The sequence below is a fragment of the Sprattus sprattus genome, assembly GCF_963457725.1.
Source record: "Sprattus sprattus genome assembly, chromosome: 7".
Classification (NCBI taxonomy): Eukaryota; Metazoa; Chordata; class Actinopteri; order Clupeiformes; family Clupeidae; genus Sprattus; species Sprattus sprattus.
Window position 1 is genome coordinate 3,968,580 of NC_137926.1, and position 23,540 is coordinate 3,992,119.

Here is a 23,540-nt window from a genome sequence, read left to right on the forward strand (position 1 = left end):
TGATTATATTTTGTATGACAAGGCACAATTTCATGTTTTTCTTCTTTGTTGAGAATCAGGCACGTGCAGAACACCTTTGGTTCACTGGCTCTGGACCCGGGTGAATTTAATACAGCGCCCCTGAAACAGAGACACAAAAGATGTACACATTAGGCTCCTTCAGTGAAGACACAAAGTTAAGGACCCATTTGAATCAACATTAATTTTCATTTAATTTCAGCTATCTAATTAAATCCAATAAATGAGACATATGACATGGATGGTTCTTTTCTGTCTCCTTAAATATAAACTAGCTGCTGTCAACTGGTTTGCATCGTGATGACCAATCCTGACAGACCTGCTGTGGCCTAAATTTAATGCTGGTAACTAGCAAAGCTCCAACATGCACATCACCATAGAAGCACATCTCTGTACTAATTTGTAACTGATGTTGCTACTTCCTCCAACAGGAGTGTGTGTCAAAATGCATGCTATATCACTGGACAGTGTTTTGACATTCTGACATTAACGATAATTTAGAGTAATTGAATCCATTGGAGAGGCCTTTGACTTTAATAGGCAATGAGGAAGGAGTCTCGGGAATTAGGCTAATCGTGTGGTACAAAACAAACTGGCACGGCAATCACTCTGGTCCAATCAGTGAGAGCAACACAACGCTCTAGCCACAAAGCAGGTACCAGTCTGGGACAAATAATGCGCTACTTAAGAACCCTGTGACCATGTCTCTGACCATCACAGGTCAACACTATGCTTCTGTTGTATAGTGAAGGGTTTACCATGTTTTTTAAACCATGGAGTGGTTTAATATTTCTGTACATTTCAATATCTAACATGTACAGATATGCATAGATATTGTGAATGGTGTGTAGCCTATTCATATGGCTATGGAAATGTGTTCTAATGCAATTACTTCAAGAATCTTCTACTATTCTCTTTTTCTATTTTTTCTCTCTTTTCTATTTTTTCTTTTCCCTTCACCTAGAGACAGGCAGGGCTGGGACCTCTACAGGGGTATGAGGTGTAGGTGGGTGTGTGGGAGGGGGGCTGGGGGGGCTGGGGGTGGGGGTGGGGGGTTACTGTAAATTGTAAAATTGGGAAAAATGTGAGCATTGTACGTAGAGTATCTCTTTTATGTCCTCATTTTGTATCATCGATGCTCAATAAACATACTTATAAAATTTTTTTAAAAAGAGTCTTCTACTGAACAGACTGAAGCCAGTATCCATCATCCATCATCCATCATTTCCAAATTACCCCTCAGCACAAAACGTCAAAATAAAAGGCCTGACTATTCCTCCGCAGAACCTACAGATACAGGGGTCACTACGGTAACCTCAGTCCTAATAGGCCTACATGTGCCCTACATGTGCCCTATGTGCCCCAGGTCCAGTGCTTCTGTGACCCCCAGAGGCCTCTACAACAACCAATAACTGTCACTTTTGGAAGGAAATGCTATAAAAACATACATTCCTTCTGTGAATCCTATCTACCAGCGAGAAACCACTACAAATACAGATTGACAGTCCGCGAGGGCCAGGGTCAAGATGTCAGCCCTTCTGTGGTGAGGGGAAAGGGCCACGTCCCCCCGCTCCCGTTCATTACCGCACAGCCCATGCCACCTCGTTAGCGTCTTCAAGAGGCTCTGACAGCACAGGGCGCATCTCTGAGTGTAATGACACTAATGGCTGGAACCCCAAGAGAAGGGACCGGTGTGGGGTCGTGCGGCTCACTTAACGACCAGCCGCACGCGACCAGCCGCAGCTCCTCTTGTGTCAGCACGGGCGGGCAGGAAGGTAGGTGCGTGCGCTGAGGGGGGACCGGGGAGGGTACACAGGGAGGGGGGAGGGGGGGGGGGGGGGGTGTTGGAGGCCGGGGCCAGAGGGTCGCAGGGACCCGTCTCCTTCCTCTCGTGCCACGGCAGGCTTGTCACACATCCCGCTTGGGACTCATCATAGTGGAAGGGCTCAAGCACTGGAGACAGGGCTGAGGAGACACACGTGATGGGGGAGGGGGGGGGGGGGTTGAGGAGACACACGTGATGGGGGGGGGGGGGCACTAAACAAGCCCAGTAACCTCCTCACTGGAGACGGGGCCACTTCAGAGATGGGAGATGGTCCAGCGAAAGCAATTATCTCACAAAGTGCCTGACAGTATCAACAACACACACACACACACACACACACACACACACACACACACACACACACGCTGTTAAAGATGCTGAGCCACTGAGGCGTGGCTGAGTATTCTAGTGGGCAGCTGTACGAGTGATGCCACGGGAACCCTCCAGAGAAAAATCAAACAGCTTCCTGATTCAATATTGAAGAACTTGTAAATAATGTGGAAATATATTCTATGGATAGTTACGATGGATAATGTTTCACCTGATCCTCTCCTGTTGGTCTCATCACAGCAACCCGATGGTACAGATTTGGACAATGTACAGTCGAGCGAAACATGTTGACATCTGACCAGTCCGTGCTCATGTGGGGAAGGTGTGTGTGTGTGTGTGTGTGTGTGTGTGTGTGTGTGTGTGTGTGTGTGGTGGTAGGGGGGGTAGGGGGGTTTCACCTGATCCTCTCCTGTTGGTCTCATCACAGCAACCCGATGGTACTGCCGTCGCAGCAGTGCCCCCATAGCATCAAAGCGTCCCTGCAAAAGATTTAGAAAGCACATATAGTGTGTTTTTGTTTGTTTGTTTTTGTTGTTTCCAGTTTTTCAAGACTTGGTCTGTTTTTTTTCTTTCATTTCTTCTGGGTTTTTTGTTGTCTTGTTGTAAATGCTGGGTGGTGGGTGGTGGGGTAGTTTGGAGAGCAATGTCGGCGAGTGAGTGAGTGAGTGTGTATGTGTGTGTGTCTACGGTTTGTACTCAATTTCTGTTTTTATTTTCTGTTACTGTGCTATACTGTATTAGGACCCCCTCGAAAACGAGATGGCGCATCTCAAGGGGCTATCCTTGTAATAAATAAATAAAAAAATAAAAATAAGTGTGTAGAAAGCCTTGCATATATAGTATGTAGAAAGCACATAGCACTTTGTTTTAAATATGCATTCAGTTTGGGGTGGCAGAGTCTTTTTGCAAGAAAAAAAGCAGTGCAGTTTTAATGCCTTGTGCTGTTTTGTCGTGTGTCAAAAAAACATCTAGGCCAGAACCCTCACACTCCAGCCTTACACTGACACATTTAAGATAAATACATTTTTTAGATATTTTATTTCTCCTTCAAAGACATGCACATCAAAAGGAAGAGGGGCCAGCAGACTAAATTCATAGAATATTTTAAACAAATGTGGAGGAAAAACAAAATTGAGTGTGCCTCATACCCTGCTGTTCAGAACAACACAAATGAAAAACATATTTGGACTCCTTCACTCCTGTCATAGTCCCAACCCAAGTGGTGAATTATAGGTCTAGTGAAGTCAGCAATGTACCTCTCCGCAGGTGTAGTCTCACCTTTATAGGAGTGTACCATTTGGACTGTTGGTGGGGTTGGTGTAGATATGTAGGGGGCGGCCTGCTGGGAGGCTTCCTGATGATGGGCTCTTCCACCTCTTCTGGCATCGTGACGACCGCATTTTTGGCTTTCTCGAGTCGAGCCCCCTCCTCGGTTGACCCTTTGTCCCCCCAGCGCACCTGAAGGACAGAGTGTCCACATTTAGAGCTGTCTGTCAAACTGCAATTCACAACATCCTAATGAACACTCATTATGAAGCATAACAGCAAAAACCATTTGTCAGACCTTGTATTTGCTTTGAAATTGAGCCCATTGACCATTTGTGTCCCAGCACTTGGGCTGAACGATTTGGGAAAATAATGAAACTGCGATTTGTTTTCCCCCAATGTTGCGATTGCGATTTAATATGTGATTTTTAAATGTTATCAAAACATAATGAATGATTTAAATATGACCAACAAAATATTAGGTACAGTACATTTATTGTAAAATATTCCCACATTTAATTTGTTTATTTAACTGCTCATTACAGAAACGAGAACAAATCCGTGGCTTTGCCACTGTGCATTTAAGTCATTTAAACAAAGTCATTGTAAGTGTAAACACAAGGCATGCACTTTTTTAAATAATGTGTGCAAAATGTACCATCTTAAGAAAAAAGACGTTTTAATTGCGCACGTTGTGGTTAGAAAATCGCGTTTTATCATATTGCGAATATATCGCAAATGCAATTAATCGTTCAGCCCCTCCCAGCACCATAGGGGACAAAAGTGGCTTTTCAGATTAAACTCACCTCCATACGTCTGATTCCACCTGCCCCTCTCCCTCCATAGTACGATGCATCCACCATGGGCCACTTCGTCTTTGGCTGCGGCTCTTCCTCAGGCTCCTGTGGGAGGACCAGAATAATAAGGTGCGAGAGCGACGTCATGGATACATCTTATCATTCAACATCTCTCCACCATCTGCATTGGATAAAACAGGGTGGTGATTCATTTTTGCTATAGGGCCAGTGATGTGAGATTGGATCGCCCATATATACACTCATAAACACAGATCACATCCAAATCAAGACATGTGAGATTCGTTAAGGAGTAATTTGTCATCGCTATGCGTGATATATTTCAGCTTGCTTACAGGCATAGGGATGGGAGGGGGAGGAACAGGAGGGGGAGGGTCCTTGATGACCTGAAATAAACAGAATTTTGTTAAGAAACCAAAGCTTGACAGTTTCACAACATCTCAGTGTTTTCTTTGGAACATTTTAATAACACTAATATTCTGATGAAGGTCTGGCTTTGTCTTTCACACATCAAAATGGATATGATAAAACACAGGCTCGCAGTTCATGCTGACTTCCCTTGAGAAAACAAGTCTCAAGATTGTTCAAATCAAACTAACGTGAAAATTGGACTCGTGTCAGCAAGGCAGTGTGATGAAACTGAAAACACCGACTCACGATAGTGCAGCACAACGGCCAGAACCACCAGAGGAACGCCAGGCCCAGCAGCAGGAGCAGAACCAGCACCAACACCAACACCACCAGCCCACTGGACTGTCAGACAACATCAATAAATGTTTCACAAATAATGTTCTGATATACTTTTTTCTTGCATGTTGTAACTGCATGAATGTCTTGACTGCATAAATGGTGTCAATAAAAAATTGATCACAACATTTTTTTTTCACCCCATCGCATATCACATATCCATATTAGTAGTTGTCATCTAAAGAGACTAAAAAGTTAAATGAAGGTAAAGTAAAAGTAAAGTCACAATGACTATATTTTCAACTAATTAAATGCCATAACTGAACACTGTACAATGGCTTTCCATTCAAAGAGTATAGTATGATTTAATACTCAAAGAATGTTTTAATAGCACTTGTACTTCATAACTATAAAATCTTGACTCTCTCAAGCTGATGAAGTGAAAATGACATATTATGCACATATTATGATTTAATGTGGATTTAAAAGGCTGGTTGTGCCAACTGCCAAGGTTGGAACACTCACACAAGTAGTGGCATGTATCGTCACTGGACTTGAGATAAAAGACTGTCCTTTGTTGAAGCTGATCAAAACCTCAATGGATCTACAAAGACAGATCAACATTTACATTTCAGCGTTAAAAGATGTGGGTGTTTTACTTTCATGTTAACATATTCTGGTGCCTGTAAGGGAACCTTGTAGCAGGCATAACATTCCTTGTGTCACTATAATTCATGATGTAACCTGTTAAACAGCTTGTTGTTGGCATCTCATGGGTTTACATTACATTACATTAACTATTAACCTCAGGGAGCCTGGGAAGGAGGGGTGTGTGTGTGTGTGTGTGTGTGTGAGAGAGAGAGAGAGGGAGAGGGAGAGAGAGAGATAACAGAAATTCGGGTCAATTTTCAAAGTTCAGAGTTGTCTCACTGGCAAAGTCATGGGATACCAGAGTGCCACTGCCAAGGCAAACACAAATGTAACAGTTGGGTAAACATTCGCCACACACACACACACACACACACACATTTTATTTTTATTCAGGAGGTATTTTCGGCAAGCCAACTAATGGAATAGTCAACGAGCTCTCATTCTATCAGGGTGGCATAGCAACAGCTGGTGCGGCTGAGAAGTCCATTGTGCCATCCAAGCGCTCAGTAAGTGATACTCACTCTCCAACCTCCTGCAACACTGGCGCTGGACACAGAATGTAATTGTCCCGCACTAGAGTCGGCCTCTCATCTGGCAGGAAAGGGAGAGAGAGAGCGAGAGGGAGAGAGAGAGAGAGAGAGAGAGAGGGAGAGAGAGCGAGGGAGCGAGAGAGAGAGGGAGAGAGAGAGAGAGAGAGAGAGGAAGAGAGAGAGGGAAAGGGAGAGAGAACGGCATGATCTAACTGCCCAGAGTCCAACACTGAGACATTATTGTGTGTTTTAATGCCACTCGGCTCCTCAAGAGCTCCGAAGGCAGTGGCTACATAATACTGTGGTCTGTTGATGTGCAGCTTGAACCAAATGAAGAGCATAATACTGAGGCTGTTGATACTGTGGCTGTGACTGTGGCTGAATGTGTGTGTGTGTGTGTGTGTGTGTGTGTGTGTGTGTGTGTGTGTGTGTGTGTGTGTGTGTGTGTGTGTGTGTGTGTGTGTGTGTGTGTGTGTGTGACTGTGGTCGAATGAAGAGCTGTGGCTGGAGGCTTGTCTTTTGCGCTGAGCTGCTAAGTTACAAAGCCCAGGCCTTGAGTATTCCCTTGATGTGCTGGGATCCCCCCATTGGCTACACACTGTGTTCTAGAATGATTTGTGGCTGTGACATTCCATATTCATATTCTCATGCCTTATGGCAAGGGATGGTCGAGGGGACAGTTTCGGGGAATCACGGAGGAATGTGTTTGTTGCACTCACTGTAAGTTCGATGATTGACGGTGAGGGTGCAGACCACACCCTCTGATGTCCTACCCCGGGCGAATCCGTTTCCTCGAAGGACAATGTTGAAAGACTCTGCAGTACAACATCCATTCCTTTCAGTGTTGTTAAAAAGAAGGCTTGGAATAAACTATAAAAAGTTACTATTGCACATTTGAATGGCCTGATTCTGTACGACTAAGAACGTAACACTGAATTCCTAACACTTCTTGACCAGATGATGCGCTTTTTTGTGGAAGAGAAGAAAAAAAGAAAAGAAAAACATCACTTTTGTTACAGACCAGGGCCTAGTTTCCCGATAACGACGTATCTTAACGGCCTACGTGGATTTTGCCGACATCATAGACTCATCATTGCCGTAAGTGCGGCGTCGGGAAACCGCTCTGCAATATCCCTCTTACGACCGATTTCAAGTCCTTTTTAGCGTTCGGGAAACTGGCCCCAGTTCGGTCAGTATTAGCGACGTCCGACGGCAACTTACCATTCACACAAACACTGGAAGGCTCCACTCGATAGATTTCAGAGCAAGATTTCTTGAGGATCTTTAATAAAAACAGAAAAATTACTTAGGATATATTACTTTTTTTCTGAGGAGACTAAAGAAGGTCCACCTGTCTCCTCAGATTCTGGAGAATTTCTACCGCTGTACCATTGAGAGCATTCTCACAAACTGCATCTCAACATGGTACAGCAGCTGCTCTGTTGCCGACCGCAAAAGACTGCAGAGGGTGGTGAAAACTGCCCAACGCATCACTGGTTCCACTCTCCCCACAATTGAGGCTGTCCAGAGCAAGAGATGTCTGCGGAGGGCACGCAGCATCATCAAGGACAGCTCACACCCCAACAACAGTCTGTTTGCCCTCCTCCCTTCTGGGAGGCGCTACAGGGTCCTCCGTTCCCGTACCAGCAGGTTCAAGAACAGCTTCATCCCTGCGGCTGTCACCCTGCTGAACTCTGCTCCACGGGGGTAACCCCCCCACCCCTTCTCACACCTCCCCCTGTAACTGTCCCCCCCCCCCCCCCCCCCCCCCCCCCTCCAACAACTGAACTCTTGCACTATACCTACTTCCCCCCACCCTGGCTGACTGCCACTCACCCTCCTCTAGCCATTGTACATTTGCACTATACTTAACTTCACCCCTCCCCCCACCCTGGCTTGACTGCCACACACCCTCCTCCAGCCACTGATCATTTGCACTACACCTCATTCCTCCCCCCCTATACCTGGCTTGACTGCCACACACCCTCCTCCAGCCACTGAACATTTGCACCTTAATGTCTTTTTATAACTGTATCCACTTCACTGTATTACCTGTATTGATTGTACTTTACTACCTCATTCTCTTGATTTCACTTGTTACCATCAGTTTACTTTCACCTGCACTTTATATACTTATCATACCTCACTCTTAGCTCAATTGCTGCTATTCAATTTCTGTTTATATTACAATTCTGTGTCATATTCTAACTCTTACTGTACATATCATATTTATTCACTTAGTCCACCCTACATTTGCACATACTCTGCACTTTTATTGCTATTTGCACTTACTGGTTAGATGCTAAACTGCATTTCGTTATCTCAGTACTTGTACTCTGTATAATGACAATAAAGTTGAATCTAATCTAATCTAATCTAATCTTATTATGTAAGTATAATTATTATATATTATTATAATAACACCCATAGAAATGTTACACCCACAGAAATGTCATGAAAAAAGTAACATGAAGTAAAATGTATTCAATTTACATCAAGTCAAATATATTATTATATCAACTAAAACATTTCTTTGAATAGAGTCTCTGCAAAAAACTCTATAACAAAGTAAATATCACGATAATCACGGTTCTTAAAACCAACCCACGCTATATTGACTTTGTAGCTTGTTATGGGTGTGTGTGTGTTTGTGTGTGTGTGTGTGTGTGTGTGTGTGTGTGTGTGTGTGTGTGTGTGTGTGTGTGTGTGTGTGTGTGTGTGTGTGTGTGTGTGTGTGTGTGTGTGTGTGTGTGTGTGTGTGTGTGTGTGTGTGTGTGTGTGTGTGTGTGTGTGTGTGCGTGTGGCTCCCTCACCGAATTCACAATGCTTTTAAGGGCCTGAAAGCCCTCCAGCACCGGAAACACCTGATCTCTGCTATCAGCGATGTCGACCAGCTGTGGGACAGAAAGCAGAGGCTCATTTGCAAGTAAAGTCCTGACGTTCAGCGCACGCACAGACTAAGGCCGACTGTACAAACAAACACAACGTCAGTCCCTGTTACAGCAGGCCATATTATGGTTTCCTGTGGTGGGTATCCAAGACTGCTTCAAAGAGCACAGAGACACAGACAGGATGTGAGGCGGGCAGAATCCAATTAGACGGTAATATCTAGGTTCCTGCGCAGGGGGGAGAAGGAGCAGCTTGCTACCATCAGGCAGTGAGGAAGTAGTCTGTAGGAAATACTCACACTGTGCAATTCTGGTTATTTTTAAAGACTGTAACAATTAACTTACTAAAATGCTGACAAAAACATTTCAATAGGGTCAGTGTAAAACTCGTCATCACTCATTTTATACATTTCTCTTGTTGATTGGGGCCATTTTATTCTCTAGCAGCTTATGAACACACTCATTTAAGCAATGTGACAACAGGTCAAGGCTCTTGCAATGTCACAAAGGGCTACCTGTATGCCATGACGTCACATAGTGCTACCTGTATGCCATGACGTCACATAGTGCTACCTGTATGCCATGACGTCACATAGGGCTACCTGTATGCCATGACGTCACATAGTGCTACCTGTATGCCATGACGTCACATAGTGCTACCTGTATGCCATGACGTCACATAGTGCTACCTCTATGTCACATAGGGCTACCTGTATGCCATGACGTCACATAGTGCTACCTCTATGCCACATAGTGCTACCTGTATGTCACATAGTGCTACCTCTATGTCACATAGGGCTACCTGTATGCCATGACGTCACATAGTGCTACCTCTATGTCACATAGGGCTACCTGTGTGCCATGACGTCACATAGTGCTACCTCTATGTCACATAGGGCTACCTCTATGCCATGATGTCACAAAGGGCTACCTGTATGCCATGACGTCACATAGTGCTACCTGTATGCCATGATGTCACATAGGGCTACCTGTATGCCATGATGTCACATAGGGCTACCTCTATGCCATGATGTCACAAAGGGCTACCTGTATGCCATGACGTCACATAGTGCTACCTGTATGCCATGATGTCACATAGGGCTACCTGTATGCCATGATGTCACATAGGGCTACCTGTATGCCATGACGTCACATAGGGCTACCTGTATGCCATGACGTCACATAGTGCTACCTGTATGCCATGACGTCACATAGTGCTACCTCTATGTCACATAGGGCTACCTGTATGCCATGACGTCACATAGTGCTACCTGTATGCCACATAGTGCTACCTGTATGTCACATAGTGCTACCTCTATGTCACATAGGGCTACCTGTATGCCATGACGTCACATAGTGCTACCTCTATGTCACATAGGGCTACCTGTGTGCCATGACGTCACATAGTGCTACCTCTATGTCACATAGGGCTACCTCTATGCCATGATGTCACAAAGGGCTACCTGTATGCCATGACGTCACATAGTGCTACCTGTATGCCATGATGTCACATAGGGCTACCTGTATGCCATGACGTCACATAGTGCTACCTCTATGTCACATAGGGCTACCTGTATGCCATGACGTCACATAGTGCTACCTGTATGCCATGATGTCACATAGGGCTACCTGTATGCCATGACGTCACATAGTGCTACCTCTATGTCACATAGGGCTACCTGTATGCCACATAGTGCTACCTGTATGTCACATAGTGCTACCTTTATGCCATGATGTCACAAAGGGCTACCTGTATGCCATGATGTCACATAATGTCACATAGTGCTACCTGTATGCCATGACGTCACATAGTGCTACCTGTATGCCGTGTGTGGTGAGTCATATAAAATACATAAAGCAGAGGCAATACTGATGGGAAATACAGACCTGATTGGCATCGAAGTCTTTCACACCAACACAGTACACCCTGGCACCAAACAATCTGGCATCATTTGCCTGTTGAAGAACACAAATAAATATGTAATGCAAAGACCTGCACCTGAACAAACACCTGAACAAAAACTGTTTTTTCCAAACCACCAGTATTTGCGCACCATTGATTGTGGTCTACAGTCACCACCATAAGGCTGAATGGTGACAAAGGCCATGTCATGCCATATCAGGGTGTGCACTCTTATCACCATGGTTACAGTCTCTTTCTACATCTCATGTGCTGGCCAATCAGAGCTAGGACGCTTGCTTAATGACAATGATAAGAATAATTTAGGTTACCAAAATCAGTTTGTGCATGTAGTCATGCTGTGGCAGCCATCACCAAATAAGGTTGTTTCTACACACACACACACACACACACACACACACACACACACACAGACAGACACACACACACACACAGAGCTCTTGAAAACTGGCCGAAGTAGCTGTCAATAAGCACTTGAATAGAAAGTAAGACACCGTATGAGACAACCAACCAGTCAATGAACACGATCATTGAATCCCTTCCACCCAAACAGTTCTGCTATGCTGAGCAAAGTTATCTAACTGGGACGATGGAAACGTGCAAGGCATGGTTTGTCACTCTTACTTACGAGATGGTGCCAGTGTAGAAATGCCTTTGAACCCGTTACTTGCTACTATCTCAGATCTATGAAGCGGAAAAGCAGCTATAGGGATGAAATGTGGGCTTCTAGCACAGAGCACACACACACACACACACACACACACACACACACACACACACACACACACACACACACACACACACACACACACACACACACACACACACACACACACACACACACACACACACACACACACACACACACACACACACACACACGCTCGAGCCAAATGTCCAAGTGTACCTCATCCACAGTGAGTTGATAGGGATAGACGTCCAACTTTCCATCCGTTAAGGCAATAATGATGCTGGATGCCCTGGTGCTTTGTGCTTTCATCTGCTCCAAAGCCTAGAGAGAGAGATCCCTGTATGACACGACTGCCTTGGAATATACAGTGATTTCGATTACACCACATTCGTTGGACATTTGTTTGTGTGTATGTGTGTAATGTGTGTGTGTGTGATGTGTGGGTGTGTGTACGTGTGTGTGTGTGTGTGTGTGTGTGTGTGTGTGTGTGTGTGTGTGTGTGTGCAGTATCTGTGTAATGTGTGTATAATGTATGTGTGTGTGTGTGTGTGTGTGGGACTTTACCTTCTTCATCCCCTCGTGCATGTAGGTCTCTCCGGCTGGTATGACCTCGCTCAGCTCACTCAGGCCTCGGTCTACCTCCGCTCTGGAGACAAACACAGTATTGTCTCTCCAGACTTTGCTGTTCTAGGCAAGGAAACTAGAGAGTGTGTGTGTGTGTGTGTGTGTGTGTGTGTGTGTGTGTGTGTGTGTGTGTGTGTATGTGTATATCTGTGTGTGTGTGTGTGTTTGTGTGTGTGTGTGTGTGTGTGTGTGTGTGTGTGTCTGTGTGTCTGTGTGTCTGTGTGTATATTTGTGTGTGTGTGTGTGTGTGTGTGAGTGCATGTCAGACAGTACCTATCTCCAGTCAGGGGCAGGATAACTTCCGCACTGGAGGAGAATACTATAAAAGACACCCTCATTCTGGGGCTGAAAAAAACCCACAGAGATGTTAAAGTGCAGCATAGTCGTGGGACAAAGCTAAATTCATCTTGCATCGTTCTTGTGACACATTGAATTATGCTGGATATGCGGGTATGTTAAATTTGTAGCTACTGTCGGTATAAACCACAAATGCTCTGTGGCTTCTACACCATATGCAAACCTAGAGTTATTCTCTAAAAAAAACATCCTGGGACCGTTTGGAATAAAGGACCACATTTGAGTCAACACTTTTTGTCGTCCTGTCTGTCTGTCTGTCTGTCTGTCTGTCTGTCTGTCTGTCTGTCTGTCTGTCCTCACTCCTTGCCACCACCATTACAGCACCCTTTAATAGGTCAGCCGGCCACAGTGCATGATGTAGTGCCATGCTTGTGAAGTTAAAATAAGTAATACACAATTACGTTTAAAACGGGACACACATGTGCTACCCGCTGGCCACTGCAGGGAGCTCCCTAGCGAGGGGAGCTGTGGCGTCCTGTGCCGAGGGGATTTGGTATCACATATATAGAAGCAGAAGTATCCACTTAAATTAATGTTTAACCAACCCTCTGTGAATGAAACTATTAGCATAGACATATCACACAGACATGCTCTTGTAAACATGTGTAAAATGTTATAAAAGTCAGTTGTTATGTTCTTGTAAGTACTTTTATTGATGTTGAAATAGTCATTGCAGGATGTCTTAAATGTCCACCACTAGGTGAGATAATATTGGAAAACATTGGACCTGGCTTTAAGCCTTCCCTCCCATCACTGTCAACCGAAACAGCCTTGACCCTGTGGTTTGTTTACCTCACGAAGCGGTTGGTGAGCTGTTCAACAAACTCATAGATCTCAGCCCAGTTACCGGCAACACTCCCAGACCTGAAACAAAATGGAGTTGGAGAGAGAGCCCTTTCAGAGACTATACTGTACACAGGCCTATATAAGGATTCTGGTGGTGGGCTCTTCAAAAGGGTCTGTTAAATGACTAAAAATACCATCTGTAATCACATAGAGGTGACGTTCCACCCAAGCCGGGCAAACATTCAAAAGTGGTGCTGGTATGATAAACACACGCCAGTTTGGTATTCCAAGGGCAAGGCATAAGAAGAGTATGAATGATTGTCATGTGAAGGAACTTAATATAAAATGCCCTCATGACAGTCTCAGTTGAATTGTGTGTGCTGGAGAGAGTAGATGTGTGTATGTTCTTGTTGTGTGCATATGAGGGAGAAGAGTATCGGTCTGTGTAACACACAGAGAGAGAGAGAGAGAGAGAGCGAGAGAGAGGGAGAGAGAGAGAGAGAGCCCTTGAAAATAAACTTCCTGGTATTCCAACATAAACACTGCATATGATGACAAAGACCAGCGCCAATCTTTCTTATAGATCTGAAAAGCAGTACGTTCAAGATGATCAGACTCACTTACCTATCCAGCACAAAGTACAGATCAAAAGCTCCTTGACAGGAGTCATCTTCGCCTTTACAGAAACTGTTTAAAAGAACGGTGCACAACTGCAAGAGCGCGACGCCCGTCCAAACACTATTCCACAGCTTGCCTGTTCTCATAATAGTTCAAAGGACAAAATTCTAACGTTCTCAAAAAATCAAATCAATTCAACAATACTAGATTACGCGCCGCTAGAGAATGCCCTTAGTCACCTGCACAAATACATGCGCCAAAAAAACAAGACTTCGTCATATTCGCGCCCAAAACTAATAGAGATCAGAATCTGATACAAGATATAATACAATAGGATTAGTTAAGTAGTATGACACTCCAAAACATTCGGGACGAATACGGTCAGTCACCCTCCTTTCCCTATGACAGCAGCTGAAACATTGGTGCAATGAGCATGCGCAGAATAATGAGAGTTGCGTTTATTTCATTATGGGGCAGTAGCCTACAACAGTGAATTTAAGAGTTGAGAAATCTAAAACAGCAGTCTTCAGCTTCAGTGAAACAAAAGTTGTGTTTCCACTATATCGTTGTATTTTTACTCTTTAATTCTAGACTTTCTGCGACTGCTTTAATGCTGCCCAGACCCAATAATCAAACAGTGCGTGGCCGACCTGTTACGCGTTAATATGGGCTCTAAACTGCTGTGCATGTATCGGCTGTAGGCTGCTGCTCGAAAATAGTGGGGTAAAATGGACAGTGGACAACGTGCACGGGACATTTGGAGTCACAATCGTGTATGAGGGTGTGGCTTCCGTTTAGCCCGAGGGACAAGATTCCGGACTGGATGGATGATGGCCCCGCGCTTTCGCCCCGAGCACAACGCTGACCTCGCGTCGTTAACGGACCACCGCCCCTCGATGCTAGAATGACTTTTTTGACAGGCAATGAGAAGGGCTCATATTGGATGGAGCCAATCTTCACGATGTTTTATCGGACAAATGAACATCCTACTAAAACTTCACCAGTGCTTCTCTGACAGCTATGAAAGCCACATGCATGCGCTAATGATTGCGCCCCCCCACCCCCATAATATGAGTTTGTCTGTCTAAATTGAGACCCTTTCACTTTGACCTTTTGTCCTGCATTTTGCATATTGAGATCATGTCCCGTATTTTCATTGGTCATTTGTTTTTTAATTGTCAGAAATATGAACACATGGACGCGTTCTCTTACTCACTCAGCACGTGAGCCACTTAAAGCATTGCGTCATATTTCTACTTTTTAAATAGCGCTACGTCAAAAGCCGCAAACAGAGGCACGTTCAATCCTGACAAAACGTTTATTAAACGGAAATGGTGGTACCCAAGCGCTTCAACTATGGCGGCTGAGAGGGCGATTCGTTGCGTTCTTTTTGAAAATGTTCGGATCCTGTTTTTATTGGTTTAAATACGTGTTTCCACCTTATTTTGTAAATTACTTTAGTTAGATCCATTGTGCACACTGCCTTTTTCATAAGGCGGTATTGGGCTGCATGATACCTGCTGCATTTGATGGGCCTGTAATGGCCAATGCATGTTGGATGTGTATCAATAAAGACATTTTGTAAAATTATTGTGCCTTTTAGGTTGACAAACAGCACTGTGCTCATCATATTTTTCATATAGTAAAAGCTGTAGCCTGTATCTTATATGGTCTAAATGGTGTGCTCCGTAATCGACCAAATGACAAAGTATAGGCCTATAAATAATTCGTATTCAGTTATAGACATTATATCAAAGTTGTAAATTACCTCAGCGTTGGTAACATGTCCCACATTTTCCCACACAAACTACTCGTCCCACATTTAGTCTGTGTGCATCTGGTCACCCTAGTTTGGTTGTAGCCTGAATTAGAACAAACATTTACTAATTCCTTTAATGTTATTAGCATAATTCTGTAAACTGCTAACCTACCCTCCTGACGCCTCTTACACATAACGTTCATAACCCGTTTTTTTTTTTTTTTCTGTGGCAGGGCGACTGCTGATGTCAATTGACAGGTTCACCTCAGACGTGGGAGGCGGAGTCGTGTCATATCTCATTAACTAGATTAGGGCCCAAGATTATAATCTGTGTCTCCCCCGCCATCACAGGCCATTTCAAGAAGCGCGTCTGTCAGACACGGACCCTGGAATCTTTCGCACACACTTACGGCCTCTTCTTCACATTCGTGCCCCCTGAGAATATTGGTCAAACTAGTTTTTCTGATGGTAAGAAAAAAACAAACATTTAATTTAATTTTTATGTGTGTAGCTCATGGCAACATTGTAAGGTGTTTTGGAAGAAAAGGCATAGAATATATTTATTATTACAATATTTATTTGTTTCACGTCAATGTTTACAGGTTGTTCAAAACGAATTGAAGTGGATTTTCTCATGTTAATTTGCCTACGTGGTTGTGTTATAGCTGAAGATGGATGGACCCAAACTGATAAGCAGCACAGAGTCCCGTGCCGCGGATCGATGGATCACGGATATGCTAACGTCTGTCTTAACCACAACAGACATCCCGGTAAACACGGTTTTTGGGCCTTGTGATTTGAAGCACTCGTCACTGTATGACAGCATCGCCTTCATTGCTCTGAAATGTTCGGACAGAAGAACCACACCTTACATGCTGAAGGTAAGGAATTGTTTTGGATTCTTCTTGACAAAGACAAGACATTCGTCTTGTGCAGGAACTATAGCTTTATTTCTATCCTCCTGGGATACAAGAACGTTTGAAAAACAAATGTCAACTACAGAGGACACCCGTCTATGGGTTGGTTCTCAGGAGGTTACTGCACGGCATTGCTTTGTATGTCATGTAAAGACTCAAAGAGCCTACATCCCAGATCATGCAAAACAAATTGAATAGAGTTGAACCTCCAATCCATTTGGTTTCTTTTCTTTCTTAAAGTAAGAAAAGCATAAACTAGCTTTATCCATCAACTAACTTTTCTGATACAGCTTCCAAAGGTAGAATTTGTAATATATTAGTGATATGGTCTATATATAAACTTTCTCGTCTAACCAATAATAACCAATGCTGTGCCAATGTTGCCAATGTTGTGGTCCGTCCAGAAGCTGACCTGGTTGTGTTGTGTGGGCAGGTGGATCATGTGAAACAAATTGAATAGAGTTGGACCTTCAGTCTATTTGGGTTATATACTTTCTTGAAGTAGAAAAAGCATAAACTAGCTTCATCCATTAACTAACTTTGCTGAATGCTGATACAGTTTCCAAAAGTAGAATTTGAAACATATTCGTGATATGGTCTATGTATAAAGCTTTCTCGTCTAACCAATAACAACCAATGCTGTAGTTGCTGTCCATCCAGAAGCTGACCTGGTTGTGTTGTGTGGTCAGGTGGACATGTTTAGTGAATAGAAAACGACATAGAAAGAAAAGGAAGTGCGGGACTGAAGAGTTGGGTTTTCAATAATAACCGATGCTGTAGTTGTGGTCCATCTAGAAGCTGACCTGGTTGTTGTGTTGTGTGGGCAGGTGGACATGTCTAGTGCCTCTTCAGAGAGTCCACACTGGCTGCAGCAGGTCCAGGCAGCCAGAGACGCCGAGGAGCAGAACCTGGAGGCCTACGTGAAGGACGGACACCTGTTCTTCAAAGCCCTGAGGACAGTCAAGAAGGACTCAGAACTGCTGGCATGGTACAAGAAGGACCTGTCCCAAATACTGAATCTCATCTCAACAGAGTCAAAAGGTAGGATTAGACATAAAAAGCATTGTAGATACTGCAAGGACAATGTTGATTCTACATTTTGTATTATATTATTCATTTGTATTACCAGAAGAATTTTGTTTGAAATTGAATATGTGTATACATTTAGCATTCAGAGTGATAAGCAATTACATGTGCAATGGTACAGCATCTGGTGCATTTATTTAAATTGCATTCACTGTATTTCCTCATCAAATCCTTTTGTGTTTTTGTCTTCTTTCGTCTAGGCGTTCCCCCTTACACGTGCCCTTTCTGCAAACAGAGTTTTCACTTTGAGTACCCTCTCCTGGCCCACCAAAGGTTCCTTTGCGAGGAGAGGTTCTTGAGTCTGACTGCTGGCCGGGTCTCCAAAGTGAGCCCTCATTCCAAACGGGCCAAGCCTGCCACGGACTTCCACAATCTAGCACGAGACCTGGAGAACGACCGAGCTCCAACGAGCCGTGCGGAGACCGGAGGAGACAGCAAGAGGAAATGTTCCGAGATGGAAAAAGACCGCAGGGCGGAGGATCTGTCCTCTTCCGCGTCGAAAGGAGATCAGTCGGCGAAGAGAGTTTGTGTTCAGAGGACGACGACTCAGCTGTGCATTCCGGTGCCGTTCAAGAGCAACTGGAGCAGCAAGACCAGCGCGGTCAGCAGCAGTGTCATCGCTTCCCAGACGAGCTCAAAAGGAAGTCCTGACGTCCAGAACACCACAGGCTCCGAGGGTCTGAAACACTTGAACTCCAGACCTCAAAAGGAGCTGATAAAGGCGTCTACACCCTCATCTCGCAGCGACGCCCGCTCCACGAGGGACTCCATCAGCTCGGGAGAGGAGGTGAGGAAGAGTGCCTTCGTCCAGCCTCCCCGCTCTGTCGCCCAGACCCACCCCATGGTGATGACTCTCCCCGCTCACCGTGCCCCCCAGCTGCCCTTCACCACCTCCAAACTCCAGAGCTCCGTCTTGCTCCAGGCGGCGATGCACAAGCAGAGCTCTCTGCTCTTCAGCCCCCGGGTGTGGCCCCGACCCCTGGCATCGCCCCTGGCAACGCCCCTGGCAACGACCCTGGCACCGGCACTGGCGCCGACCCTGGGCCTCCGAAAGGTCGCCAGCGCGCCCCACTTCTACCCGCTGTCGCCCCTCTCTTCCATCAGCCTCCCAGCCCAGAACTGGTGCGCCAAATGCAGCATCTCCTTCCACATGACTTCAGACTTGGTGCACCATATGCGCTCCCACCACAAGGGGGCGCTGACCGCAGGGGACCAGGGGGCCAGGCTGCACAGAGAGGACAAACTCAGGTGTACCATCTGCAAGGAGTCCTTCAGGGAGCGCCACCACCTCTCCCGACACATGACCTCTCACACATAAGCCTGTCTCCAGGGAAACTGTCTCCTCTCGCCAAATATCTTCAGCCCATGCATGATGCCGTGCCGCCCCCCCCATCACAGTGGCAGGTACAGGGGACCTCTGGATGAAGTGCAACGTAATCGCTGAGCTCAAAGATGAGCAAAAAAAAAAAAATCAGTTTGTCATTTTGCCTGCTTCAAAATAGATTTCCTACAAAAGACTTGCAATGCTCTCTACTGCATGGATGGAGTTTGTGTTTTTGAGTAATGGAATTTTCCTTTTTCATCAAGTTTTTAGGCAGATATTGTTAATAATTTGTTATTAATAATGTATTATTTGTATCCACTCAATGATTGAACTGGGGCCAGCAGCACTCAATGGGCAAGACTCTGCACATCTTAACCACTAGATGGTAGTAGAGTGCTACGAATTATGATCACAGGCAATGCACAATGATGAATTGCATTTTTGAGACCCTTTGTCCTGCCACAGAAGTGTTGAAGAGATAAATGTACACTTTCATATGATATTGTACCACTGATACGTTTAAATAATGTCAAAGAGTTTTTTGTGCTCATCACTTACTTTATGCATTACTACAGTAATAAAGAGGTCCTGGATTTTATACACAACACAGCCATAGCTCAGTTTCCATCTCAGTTTATTACAAAAATATGAACTCACAAGACCTTTAATAAAGCAACTTCTTTGAGTACCCTAATATAAAGTCTCTTCTTTTAATAATCTAAAATAATGTCATGAACACACTCAAGAAATACAAAACTTCATGAGAAAAAACCCCCACAATATCAGTGCAGACAAAGCCAAAAAAACACAAAGCTTATCAAAGTGTAAGTAACATAGTCAACAGACCCAACTGAAAGGGAAAATTAGTCAAGATATTTACTATTTAGCATGTAACTATTGAGTTACAATGTTGGTGAAACGGTTCGATCAAATCTTTCCCTCCAGCATAACCTCACATATACTCTTAAAATGTAGTGTTATAGCTGTAGCATGACTGTACATATACAGACTGAGGTTAACATTCAATAATTGGCACTGTAGCAAATACTTCACACGCTAGCATGACGTGCTTCAACAAGTCACCATGTTATCGTCATCACACGGTAACACACTGGAAGAGACGTGAAAATCAAGCGTATTTGACTTCATCAGTGAAGAGCATGCCTACCAGCGACACACTCTTCATCACAGCAAGTAGAGTTATGTTTGTACAACGGCTTGACCCATCAGGTCACTTCATTCAAAATAAGCTTAACGGAATGAATACATTCTTTTGACACCTTCTCAAGGTAATGCTGAGAAACCAGTCTCAAAGTCTCCATGGTTTAGTGAGGGAATGTGTTTGTGTGTGTGTGTGTTTGTGTGTGTGTTTGTGTTTGTGTGTGTGTGTGGTCTGTGTGTGTGTGTGTGTGTGTGTGTGTGTGTGTCTGTATCTGCGGAGTGTTTTTTGAGGCGGGTCCTTGATCCAACTTGATGCGTATCCCTCATTCCAGAGTTTGAGAGACAGCTGTCCACCATTTTGTGATCCCTCCTTAGGCCCTGTGTAGCGATGACCTGTATCAAAAAAATAGATCATTAAATATATTTATCTTAATATAGTGGTAATGTTCACCAATATAATTAATTACTTATGTATGGTTAGGGAATCTGTTAAAACTTAAAAGCGATTTTATGCAGTGCTTAATAAGAATATGGAAAGCATGTGAAGATCCTCGGAGAGTGATCCAAGTGACAGTACGTACCTTAGGGACCGACGACTGTCTCTCTCCATGTGGTTCTCTGGTCCCTCGCTCTCATAGGAGGCCAACTGGAGCTCTGGGATGCATGGATAGATAGAAAGATAGATCGAGAGATATATAAAAAGATAGATAAAGAGAGATAGATAGAGAGATAAAGAGATAGACAGGCATAAGTGATGACAGTTAGTGACCTCGTTCCCCTCGTCATTTGGCTTTTAACTCTGTGGTAGAATTAACACGGGTCATAAACCAAGAATGTCTTTTGGGACTCGTCCCTATGCGAGGCTTTTCAACCACGGTCATAAATTTCACTGCCGATTGCAGAAAGAGGTCACAAGCAATCATGTATGATGTAATGGAGTATTTGTAACTGACACCACATATTAAGTCAAACGATCTCATCTCAGCTTTTGTGACATCTAAGACCTCTTGGCCTTCATGCAGTTCAACTAAAAGGACTGAATTTTGGCAATGTGTGGGTCTTCGTGGAGACACATTTTGCATGAATTCAACAACGAAAAACGCAAACGTTTCTGGAGAAATTACTAAATTACTATTTAGATTTGATTCAGACACAACTTTGCTTATATGTACAGTAAGTCACACCATATAATTTTTTTGACTTCTTTTCTTTACTTTTATTATTTTCTACATTGTAGATAACACTTTTTTAGTTTAGTACATAATTCCATATGTGTTCTTCTTTTTCTTGTTCATATGTCTTCAGTATTAATCTACAATGTAGAAGATAATAAAAATAAAGAAAAAACGTCTAAAAGAAAATGAGAAGGTGTGTCAAAACTTTTGACTGGTACTGTATTTTGGACCGACAGACTATTATAGTTCAATGTTAACAGCATAAACATGATGCAGCAGTGGCCTGCAGCTTACACTAGGGGGCAGCATTTCTCTGCATTTGCAGGCCACAAATGGCTAAATCCTCCCCTTAGTGCCTACAGTGCCCATTCCATCATTCAGCAACGTGGACTGTGATCAATGAAAGACATTAGCAACGTGATCTGTGATCAATGAAAGACCTTAGCAATGTGATCTGTGGTCAATGAAAGACCTTATCAACGTGATCAGTGATCAATGAAGGACCTTAGACCTAAATCCTTATATTTACTCTCAAGGTAACTTCATAGCGGCCAGAATGCGCTCTGAGCTTTGAGATAGCCTGTGGAACTAACTCACCCTCATCGCTGAAGACGGGGGTGCTGATGAGGTACTGCAGGGCCTTCCTGTCTCGCTCAAACGGACACGCCGCCAACCGCCAGGACAGGAACTCGCTCACCTGCTTCGCCAGCTCCCAGAATTTCTGTGAGAAAAAAAATCCAAATGAATTCAGACGCTTCACAAAAACTTGTGGCACATTTATACTTTAGAGATGGATATAGACTTAGACATGAACAAACGAAAGCTTGCTTTTCCACAACTGTGTATGCAAACAATGTCTACGGCGAAATACTTACCCGAAACATGTCAACGACAAATCAATACATTTTCTATGTAATAAAATCTGACTTGCCTCAAAGTTAATGTGACCATTGGGTAGCCTGCTGACGCAGCCTTCATTGAGGAAATAGATGTCCTTGATGAACAGGCTGAAGAACGGGATGACAATCTAAAGGAAGCACAACAAGAGACAACTGTGATTAGAAACAACGCTCACATTAATCACTGTGATTGATTAGAAACACCGCTCACATTAACCACTGTGATTGATTAGAAACACCTCTCACACTAATCACTATGATTGATAAGAATCACCGCTCACATTTACCAATGTGATTAGAAACACCTCGAAAATAACCACTGTGATTGATTAGAATCACCGCTCACATTAACCACTGTGAATAGAAACACTGCTCACATTAACCACGTGGACTGTCATATCGAGTAGATCACCAGCTGATGTCACATTGCAACCACACAATGAAGTTGTACAATAACCACTTGCCCCAACAACATGCAACATGTGTTATGACGAGGTCATATAGGCCCAGTGTGTCCATTAAAGTAACTTACTTCCTGAATACAATAAGTGAGTAATGAATCTGTACTTTGGGTGCCGCTGGTCACTGCACACTTGCCTTTTCTCTGCTGGTCAGTTTTAAAGTTACTTACTTCCTGAATACAAGAAGTGAGTATTGAATCTGTACATGTGCTTTGGGTGCTGCTGGTCACTGCACACTTGCCTTTTCCCTACTGGTCTGTGCAGTGAGGCACCTCTGGGTGGCCCCTCGCAGTGCTGTGCGGTAGTTGTAGAAGTTACTGGAGGGGTCCATCTGATGCTGAGCAACAGAAAACATCACAGCATTAAAATAAAATGTCCGTGAGAAACCACGTAACATCATGGAGTGATAACATCAGCATTCTGTCTGTGTCTTACCTCCAGGATGTCGAATTTAGCCGTGTTGACTTTACTCCAAGTCTTCTTGAGTCGGGACACTGGGCACATGTTCATCCCAGCTGCGGAGAGGAGAGAAGCGTCAGCAATGAAAAGGTGATCCAGCCAACTGACCAGACACACAGCACAGCAGGAGTCCCAGTAATTGTACAGGAGTATCACCATAAGGATGTGTGTTCTTGTAATGTACAGTAGTTTTTTCTTTACTTTTATTATTTTCTACATGGCAGAAAACACTTTTTTTGTTTAGTACATCATTCCATATGTGTTCTTTCATAGCTTAAATGGCTTCAGTATT

The 23,540-nt window shown here is 44.0% G+C and overlaps 3 protein-coding genes across 4 annotated transcripts in view; 1 reads left to right on the top strand and 2 right to left on the bottom strand.

The window, feature by feature from the left end:
- Positions 1-81: 81 nt before the first annotated feature.
- Positions 82-14,165, bottom strand: antxr2b (ANTXR cell adhesion molecule 2b; the record flags this gene model as incomplete). The annotated part of the gene is made up of 17 exons (XM_080841575.1): positions 14,014-14,165; positions 13,396-13,467; positions 12,520-12,591; positions 12,187-12,268; positions 11,839-11,943; positions 10,898-10,966; positions 8,936-9,016; positions 7,344-7,404; positions 6,842-6,937; positions 6,114-6,183; positions 5,467-5,545; positions 4,912-5,007; positions 4,590-4,640; positions 4,246-4,341; positions 3,452-3,631; positions 2,572-2,652; positions 82-120 (listed from the first exon to the last, which is right to left on the bottom strand). Exons 1-17 carry the CDS (start codon positions 14,151-14,153, stop codon positions 82-84), a joined length of 1,470 nt encoding a protein of 489 aa, XP_080697701.1. The 5' UTR covers positions 14,154-14,165.
- A 2,272-nt stretch (positions 14,166-16,437) lies between these two features.
- On the top strand, positions 16,438-19,087 carry prdm8a (PR/SET domain 8a; the record flags this gene model as incomplete). Its single annotated transcript, XM_080842579.1, has 3 exons — positions 16,438-16,647; positions 17,511-17,724; positions 17,970-19,087. The coding sequence occupies 3 exons, from the start codon at positions 16,438-16,440 to the stop codon at positions 19,085-19,087; spliced, it is 1,542 nt and encodes a 513-aa protein (XP_080698705.1).
- Positions 19,088-19,710: 623 nt separating this feature from the next.
- The window catches only part of rasgef1bb (RasGEF domain family, member 1Bb), an 11,449-nt gene continuing 7,619 nt past the window's right edge, over positions 19,711-23,540 (bottom strand). For both annotated transcript variants that reach the window (XM_080842819.1, XM_080842818.1), the window contains exons 9-14: positions 23,225-23,304; positions 23,031-23,126; positions 22,361-22,456; positions 22,027-22,150; positions 20,836-20,908; positions 19,711-20,647 (exon numbers count right to left, since the gene is read on the bottom strand). In XM_080842819.1, coding sequence (XP_080698945.1) covers positions 20,626-20,647; positions 20,836-20,908; positions 22,027-22,150; positions 22,361-22,456; positions 23,031-23,126; positions 23,225-23,304 — 491 coding nt within the window. In that variant the 3' untranslated portion in view covers positions 19,711-20,625. The remainder of the gene's footprint in view (positions 20,648-20,835; positions 20,909-22,026; positions 22,151-22,360; positions 22,457-23,030; positions 23,127-23,224; positions 23,305-23,540) is intronic.